General features: G+C 41.2%; 1 protein-coding gene across 5 annotated transcripts in view; it reads left to right on the plus strand.

Annotated features, from left to right (window-relative positions):
• LOC140394918 (mesoderm induction early response protein 2-like) overlaps positions 1 to 8,178 on the plus strand; it is a 105,641-nt gene extending 97,463 nt beyond the window's left edge. For 4 of the 5 annotated variants that reach the window (XM_072482106.1, XM_072482108.1, XM_072482104.1 and 1 more), the window contains 2 exons: positions 2,588 to 2,718; positions 4,641 to 8,178. In XM_072482106.1, coding sequence (XP_072338207.1) covers positions 2,588 to 2,718; positions 4,641 to 5,110 — 601 coding nt within the window. In that variant the 3' untranslated portion in view covers positions 5,111 to 8,178. The remainder of the gene's footprint in view (positions 1 to 2,587; positions 2,719 to 4,640) is intronic. The other variant, XM_072482105.1, reaches the window with a different exon arrangement.
• The last annotated feature ends 1,281 nt before the right edge of the window (positions 8,179 to 9,459 follow it).

Here is a 9,459-nt window from a genome sequence, read left to right on the forward strand (position 1 = left end):
AGGAGAAAAGCCAGCAACATTTAATTAACAGTATCATCACAAGGGAATGAACTGCAGGATAAGAACACCACCTATGTTGCTTGGAATGGCCAAGGCCATGGCATTGTCATCGAACATCCCTCAGGATCTCTCAGAAGTTCCATTGAACGGAGCGTCTTCACCACCGCCACCCCAGCACACGGGCGGCTAGGAACCTGGACCCCCGCGGGGAGAGGCATTTGGAGGGCGGGGGGGGGGGGGGGGGGGGGGGTGATGGGAAGGAACGCCACAAAACAAGACCAGTGATTGGGGTATCCAACTGACCCCGGACCGCAAAGACTGGATGAAATGTGCTCAGCTGAACCCGATGCACCCAGCCTGCAAATCAAGATTACTAAAGCCAATTTTCAAACTGAATCGGGGATTTGTCTCCCACTTGTCGCAAGAGACCCGACTCATGAGCATTCCTCGTCTGACCCCTACTGCCCGAGTCGGTCAGGATGGATTGCACGCCATGCAGCAGGATTTCTAAGGATCAAAGGCGAGCTCTCACCAGGAAGATTGCTCAATCACATACCAGGATTTTCTCCAGCGCTTCCACCATTCTCTCCAGGATACTTAGCAGTTCATCAAAGTTAGCACCAAAAACTTCACCACAGAGCAGAGATCCTCGTCCCAAGCATCACTCTCAATGGCAGCCATCATCCTGATACCGACATCACCGGCGAGACCTAGGCCCGCTCACAAGCAAAACCACCACCCACAAGCTGGGCGCCAGCCCGGCCACCACAAAATGCCTCAATCAAACCAGGATTTTCTCAGATTTAGCTTGGCTCTTCATCAATAACCCGCCAACCAGGATCACCTAAGGAGATAGTGCAAGACCTATGTCCCAAAAAATATAATTCTGGAATGTGCCTTCGGATAAAATAAACGAGTAAAAGACGTGTAGTCAAAGCTCGCGGAAACGCAGCCGCTCCAACGCTCACATAACATGACCCCCCCCCCCCCATTGTAAACCATTTAAAAGCGGTACGTTTTCTGAATTGTGCATTTGGAAAATCTATGGAGCTGAAAATAAACATTGCATGAGTAAAACAGACCATGCTTGCTTGTCACATGGAAACTATTTGTTCTATTGTGGTACATATTCATGACTTCTGGTATTGATGGTGATCTTCATGCACTCTGCTCTGATTTCAGTCAATCAAACTGCTCTCTTGATCAGAGTACTTATTTGTGTTTTTTAAATTGGCTGTATATGCTGAGAAATATAATACAGAGGCCTGCTATTATGGCGTGGTAACAACATAAGATGTAATCAAGTTAAAATAGCAGAATATCCAAATAGTTTACGATCCATGCTGATAGGAATTACTGGACTAGACCTGCAATTGAAATTAAAAGAAATTGAGAGAGATCTTCAACCAGCTGGTGAAGAGAGCTTACAATTTTTCTGTAATGCTATTACTAATTAACCTGTACAACACAAATGTGTGCGACAAGCACTTGTTGTTTGAACACTTCCGTTCTGTGACACACCGTCATACCTGCAACTGTGCATTTCTAATAAAAGGAGCTCCCACATCTGTAACTACACTATCATTGATGTCCTCTGAGGGAAATAAACCTTGTCCTGACTTTCTATGGACATTACCTGAAATGCGAGCATTCAAAGCATTGTCTTGCATCTTTGAATTTGTCTATATATATGTTTCTGGAACATACTTCTTCATTCACCTGAAGGAGCAGTGCTCCGAAAGCTAGTGATTTGAAACAAACCTGTTGGGCTTTAACCTGGTGTAAGACTTCTTTCTATGGACAAAGCAGTGCAAAACCCACTGATATGTCGAATACATACAATCTGTGTCATCCTTTTAATCTGGAAATTACAAACCATTGTGAATCCATTTTTTAAAAGGTGAATGGTATTTACTGTAACCCACCTTACCCCACACGTGCACTCATTATGGCAATTGCTGCATTTGTGCATGATGTACACTCTTGGTGATCTGCTGTCAGATGGAAAATCATCTGCTGTCAGATTTTGTCAGGGCTGGAATTTAGAGGAAACACTTTGTATATCCCTTGGCAAAAGGAAGGTAATATAATGAGTTAGACACTGAATTAAATGACAGCTTGTCACGCTGCCCGAACGAACTGAAGATCACGTGTGACTATAAATTATTCATGACCATTACATGTCTCCTTGCTGAAGTTTGGCTGATTAATTGAGGTTTCTTGTGGACACATTTTAATGTGTGGAAGTTGGTGTAACTTTTAAGATCTGGGTTTAATATGATTAATATCTGTCCAAAACCTTTTTTTTTTTAAAAAGGAGGGGGGTCTGATTTTTCCCTTGTGTTGGGATGTAAATGATGGTTGGGGTGGAGCACATGGTGGAAGAATGAGCTGCATGGACCACATGGCTGTTTGATTTCCCATTGTGAACTCAACCTATTCAGGTTCAAGAGAAGTATCTGCAATTTGTACGTTTCAAAACTGAATTTTCGCAAGATATGATTGATTTCTCCATATTTTTGTTCCCATCTTGCTTGGAATTTGCTTTTAAGCGACACTAACATTTATTTTGTCTCCCTTTGGGAAGAGATTACATGGATCAGGAATTGGACAGCTTTGAGGGCGAGAGTTGCAGTCGACCTCCAAACTCTCCGCCCATCTCCTCCACAACCAGTAGACTGGACTCCGAGCAGGATCCACTAGTCCTTCAGAACTCAGGTAATCGCTTCCCTGTGCCCAGATACAACATAAGTGCTTGTAGGTAAAGCTTATAACCCTCAAACCCCAGAGCACTTTAAAGTGTATTGACTCTTGCTTGTTTTTTTTTTTCATTTTCCTCTGATGTAAACATAATAAAGTCGTCTTACAACACCAGGTTAAAGTCCAACAGGTTTATTTGGAATTACTAGCTTTCGGAGCAAAGCTCCTTCACCTGATGAAGGAGCAGTGCTCTGAAAGCTAGTGATTCTAAATAAACTTGTTGGACTGTAACCTGGTGTTATAAGTCTTCTTACTGTGCCCACCCCAGTCCAACGCCGGCATCTCCACGTTGTGGTTAAACATAAAAGCTACAGTTTCCTTCTTGCCGCTCTGTGCTCACAATCTGTGATTTGTTCATATGTAAAATTCTGGCCAGTATACTGTAACCCAATTGGATTTGTCTCTTAATCCAATGGAACATCTTGGGTGATGTACATTGGGTCCCTGAGCAGGATTAATAATGTGTGGATTTTCTTGCCAGAGCATTGGCTGGAGCATTGAGATTATTCTATTTTTACACTATTTCTGTATTCTGCAGTTCGATAAATATCTCAGATTTAAATTTGCACCTGCCCTTAATGTAATTTATTTTTCCAAATGGCTCCATGGCCCTAACTTTCCTTGAGGTACTACTGATATAATATCGAATTTAGTTGTATGTCTGTAGAACACGAGATCGGAGCAGGAGCCGACTAGATGGTCTGTTGGGCTTGCTCTGCCATTAATTGGTCACGGTTGACTTGGCCTTCAACTGCATTTTTCCACCTGCTCCCCATATCCCTCGATTCCACAAGAGACCAACAATCTGTCTATCACAGCATTAAATGTTGTCAATGATAGCGCATCCACAATGTTCTGGAGTAAGAATTCCAAAGATTCACAATCTTTTAGAGTCAAGAAATTTCTCCTTATCTCCGTCCCTTATCTTCAGACACTGGCCACAAGTTCTAGATTCCCCAGCCAGCAGTGACCCCCTCTCAATGCCTACTGTCAACTCCATTCAGAACCGTCTATATTCCAATATCGCCTCTCATTCCTCTAAACTCCAGAAAATGTGGTGCTCATTTACCCAGCCTCTAGTCATAGGACAGCCGACTCATCCATCCCAATTGCACTTGGTACTCCAGGAGTGGTCTCATCAAAGCCATGTACAATTATAGCAAGACTTCTTTATCCCTGCACTCCAATCTCCTTACAATAAAGGTCAACATACAATTTGCCCTCCTAATTATTTGCTGTACCTAAAGCTAGCTTTCTGCGATCCTTGTAGGAGCACATCCAAGTCTCTCCGAACGTCAACATTTATAATTTCCTCATCTTTTTAAAAATTATTCTTATTGCATATTTCTATGACCAAAGTGAATAACTTACTTCCCCACATTATACTGTATCTACCATCTTGTTGCCCACTCACTTGACCTGGCTATATATCCCTTTGCAACCTCTCTGGGTCCTCCTCACACCTTACTTTTCCACCTAGTTTTCTATACTCAGCAAACTTTCAGTCTCTTTCTCAGTTACTAATATAGATTGTAAATAGCTGAGGTCCTAGCACTGATACTAGTGGCACTCCAGTAGTCACATCCTGCTAACTTGAGAATGCCCCGTTTATGCCCACTCTTTGATTCCTCTCTGTTCACCTATCCTCTCTCCATGCTAATATATTACCCAAACTCTGAGGCTTTGCTTATTAACTTTTTATGTGGCACCTTATTGAATGCTTTGTGAAAATTAAGGTATATCACATTTACTTGTTCCCTATTATTGTGAGAATAATTCCTCTGCATAGATGTTCAAATGTATGTCATGTCAAATTATTGCTTATTGATTTTTTTATTTTTTTTATTCACCCCCCCCTCAACACAAACATTTTCTTACAGAAGAACAAGATGTCGAAATTGCAGTTTGCACCATGAGTGGTAACAGCCAGATGTTTGAGTACTGCAGTCCTCCAGTGAACCGATCGGAGACGAGCTGTTCGCTGGATCCCATCTGTGGACAAGGAGGAGTTTCACCCACACATGACTGTGACACTGTCACCTTAAGTCAAGCAGAATCTGGGTTTTTCCAGCTGGAACTGGATCAAGTCATTCTGGACAGACCAGCGTTGGAGATGTCCACCAAAAAATTGAAGATGGATTTCTCTCTGCCGAAAGCATTCAGCGCCGGACTGCCTGATAATCCTGGCAGCGTGGATTTTGAAAACCACACCTCGCACATTGCTCAGGCAAAAATGTCTGTTGCTGTGACGGATTTTGGAAGTATTGATGTTGGAGATGTGAACAGCTTGCTCAGCGCTCACACATTGCACCACCCTGCAACCCTTCATTCAGAATCGTTATCTCAGTGAGAGCTAGGCATCTTACAGAATATTTTATTTATATTTTACTTTAAAAAGTTACTGGAAATCTAATTTTTTGGCATGACATCAGTGATGTCTTCTATTTATTTACAGTGTGTATTTGTTTCTTGAGAGGAAAGAACCGTTTATTTTTGGGCCCAGATACATGGATAGGATCTTAACCCTCTTTGGATGTCACATGGAGAGGAGACTTCCCCACACTTTACAGAGCAACCTTTTCACCTGTTCAGTTTTTGTATTCGTCTTGTCTGTGAAATTGGATTCATAATGATGTCACCAACAAGTCTCATTCATGGCATTTACTCCAGTCATAGACATGGTCATTTTTTAAATTGTGCATGGTGTTTAAAGCCCAACGCCAGCCATTTCCTGCATCTCTCTGAAGCTGATCAGTGTACCTTTTGGACAAGGGTGTATGTGTGTGTGTGTGTGCATTTTGTGAGTGACAGATCTCTAGTTGTCTCTTCGATTTAACCAAACCATCTTAATGATGGAGGAAGCTATTTTCGTGGCTAATTAAGAGAAACATGGAATAGCAGAGCCTATGAATGGTTTGGGCAAATATGAACTATACAATTTAAGGAAATCCCATTTCGTATCAACTGTTTGTCTGCCCCTTTTTTTGGATCCAACCACCAGAGGTGAGCCAACCTTGAGCCATTTTGAACTGGCACAAAATAATGATCTGGGTGCCAGGAGAGGGCACATATTATCCAATCACTAGGACCAGGATAGTACTAGGGATTGCTGAAACTGGGTCCCAGGGACTCCTTATACCAAAATGTGAGCCAGTTGCTGTGTTTATGCCACTAGATTATGGTTTGTGGTAAATATTTTGTTGTATATCTAGTGTTAATAAAAGGGTACTGCATGGACCAGATAGGTTTTGTATTTCCATGAACATAAGGGTTGTGGAAATTTTGAATTTCTTTTACATTAAAGCCTTGCATAAGAGAAGAACCCCCCCCCCCCTTCCTCCCAAGTAAAAAGTACAATTATTTTTAATAGCTGCTAAATCTCTCTTAAAAGAAGCTAGGAGAGGTCACCGAGGTATCCAAGCCATGGTCCAGTTGAAATTCATTCACTGATATATCCACTTGCTGCTGGCTAGTTAACTGGCCATTAAGTCAAACATTTAGAACTTCTTCCTTTATCAAAACACTTTTAGTTTGTCACAGATGGTAATCCTGCATATCTAAAGGAGTAGGCTACCTGTAGTTAAAATTTATGTTCATCGTTGGGAAATGACGATGAAACTTAACATGCTATGTGATTGGAATCCTCTCCCATGAAGTATCGTTGAAGGAGGTGTTTAAATTGTTTAGCTGCACTATCCTTTGTAGAACATTCTGCGGTGCAGCGAAGCAATTTTCCATATCATACGTTTGAGTTGCAGTTTAATTTGGATGGTAACGCAACATTGTTTGGGTGGCTGGGGGCTGCAGCAACCTTTGACTTCCCGCGTGTATATTGAATAAAACAAAACTATCACAATCTTGCACTGCAAAGGGTCTGTGCTCTCGAGCATTACTAACTTTCTCTCGTACCACATCACTGTGTTACTTTAAAAACTGTCCCAGTACGTTGAGAAAACAGATTTGCTATCTGTCTCTGCGAGAGTAACGCAAACTTAAAATTGCAGTTTGCATCGTGAGTGGTAGCAAACCGATAATAAACTTGAAGCCATTTGTGTCACACTATTTTTAAAATGTTGCTGAAAATCCTAGTCATCAGATCCCCCATCAAGTGAGTGATTTTCTTCTACATGTTGCTCCAATGGTCCCATTTATTGTTAAAATAATGTTAAGATAACTATCAAAAAGCAAAGTATTATTAACTATTCTGTATTTTTAGACTGTCCATAAGGGTCACTGTCATTAGAATCATTTTACATCCCACTTAGTTCTCAAACTGAGAATTTCTTTCGACATGCAGTGCTCTTAATGTTTATGGTAATTTTCTTACTAAAAGGTGCTTTCCCAATTTAAATTGTTTTTCTTTTTTTAAATGTTCCACATCCCTTAATATTTACACTTCCAGAGCTATCCATTTTTCAAGATTCCTTGGTTTGAATGTCAGTAGCCTTTTGTCCTTTGTCACAGTAATACAGCTGGCTACCTGAATGCTGTAATGATAAATGCATTCAGCAAAGTTTAATTACTTGGTAATTAACCACGTCAGTAAAGGAAATTGTTAAGTTGTCTTTTTCTTTCATCTAATGATGTCAGCCTTGGCTGAGTGGTAGCAATGTTGCAGCTTTCCAATCAGTATTAAAAATCCATTCTAGGCCTCGAGCTCGTAACTGTGCTGACGAGTGAGTTGCTGCACTGCTGAACGTGCCGTCTTTCCAATCAAACATTAAACCTTTCAGGTGGACACAAACGATCCCTCCAAAAAGAGTAGGTGTCCAGGCCAATATTTATCCCTTAACGCACATTACAAAAACAGATCATCAGATTGTTCGTTCTTTTTGAAAAGTATAAACGCTATGATTTGTTAGCAGGGGACAGAATGGAAATTCCACTTTATCTGATTTACCAATGCCAGATTCTACCTTTTAGTTCATCTCCGTCTTCATGTGTAAAGATGAAGGGGATGTTTGCAATTGCATCAAAAACACTGCCTTTTAAGTTGTGAATGAATCCAGAAGTACTCCCGAGTTGTACAGTCTGTCATTTGCACCGTAATGAACAATTGAGCTACCTAGCCCCTCCGGAACATGAGAGCCATTTCCTTCTTAAAATTTAGATTTTGCAATGAAGTAAAAATTGTATATTTGTGCTGCTATTTTACAGTAGCCATTTTAGTTTTACTTTTTATATGAATCATCTATTGACTGAAATCCTGGTTTAATACTGAGAAGGCACAATCTTGCATGAAACTCTGTATCATGTCTATGCCAGAGTACTTTGCAAACCTTCGACAATGTTATTGTTATTAATTGTGTTCTGGTGAACACAATGTAATTCCAGGACAACTGTCCCCACCTGCAAGCTATGCATTTTAGCCGTTAAATGCTCCGAGCATAATAAAAACAGATATAAGATCTGAGAGGATGAATTTGTTGCAATTATTGCGTGAGGAAAATTCATTTCATGGCCAAAGTCTTTTTAACAAGAACCTTGGATTCCTCTCATCAATCCCACTACGTTCATGGGTAGGCAGTCCATTAATTTCTAGGCACAAAAATTAAACCAAAGCTCTGCAGCGACCTTAGATGTGCCCTCTGATTAAATTATTTAGTAGTGATAAAACAGATTGTCCATAGTAACCAGCAATTTTTGTAGGAATGTTCTTTAAATGCAGTTAAGCTGCAGTTTAATAACATATCCCTTCCAGTCACTTCTGGGGGGAAAGTAATCCTTGATACCATGTTTAAAATACAATAAGTGTAGAATTGGTATGTTCTCAGGGTCATTTTTCTTTGTTGTTGTATAGGACAAGTCTTGGGTAACTTTTGGAAATGTCCATATTCTAACAACCACTTATCTCAAATGGTATTCTGATGAATTGAAACTTGCGGTGTTACTACAGGGGCGAGTAGTGACATCTGCTAAAATAGGCTGTGGGAATCAGGATGCAGTGAACCAAAAATTCTGAACAGTGTTGAACATTGTGTGTTGCATATCACCAGCGTCCAAGTGTACCACTTGCTGGCAAATTGGCATTTTAAATCTCGGGGCTCTGGTGGGGGGGGGGGGGGGGGGGGCAGTTGTAGCTTGTGTTTCATGCCATTTAGGGAGTCTACTTTTGTTCTGGTGAGCAGCATTCGCTGTTGGAATGAAGCTTGATATTGTCTGTTTGGCCTGATTGTGTTTTGAAAAATTCTGCCTCCCTTACCAGCACCTGAATAGTATTATTTTAATACCTCCAGACTCGAGCTCCTTAAAGAATGAACCTGGTTTTTCACTTTTCTTGTGAAGATTGAAGCATCATTGGTTAGAACTGCTGAATTTCTCATGTGCGGCCATTATACCTTATCCCGTAATCTCTTTGGTGTGAAATACTTATTTTCAGCCAGAATCTGCAGAATGTCTGCTCTCTCTATTTAACTGCTCAAGAGAGGTGCAATGTTGAAATGCACAATTTCATTAGCAGGTCATTAATTACACAGAAAAACAGACATTTCCGGGCAGCACGGTGGCACAGTGGTTAGCACTGCTGCCTCACGGCGCCGAGGTCCCAGGTTTGATCCCGGCTCTGGGTCACTGTCCGTGTGGAGTTTGCACATTCTCCCCGTGTTTGCGTGGGTTTCGTCCACACAACCCAAAGATGTGCAGGGTAGGTGGATTGGCCACGCTAAATTGTCCCTTAATTGGAAAATATGAATTGGGTAC

Source organism: Scyliorhinus torazame, chromosome 18 (assembly GCF_047496885.1).
Source record: "Scyliorhinus torazame isolate Kashiwa2021f chromosome 18, sScyTor2.1, whole genome shotgun sequence".
Taxonomy (NCBI): Eukaryota; Metazoa; Chordata; class Chondrichthyes; order Carcharhiniformes; family Scyliorhinidae; genus Scyliorhinus; species Scyliorhinus torazame.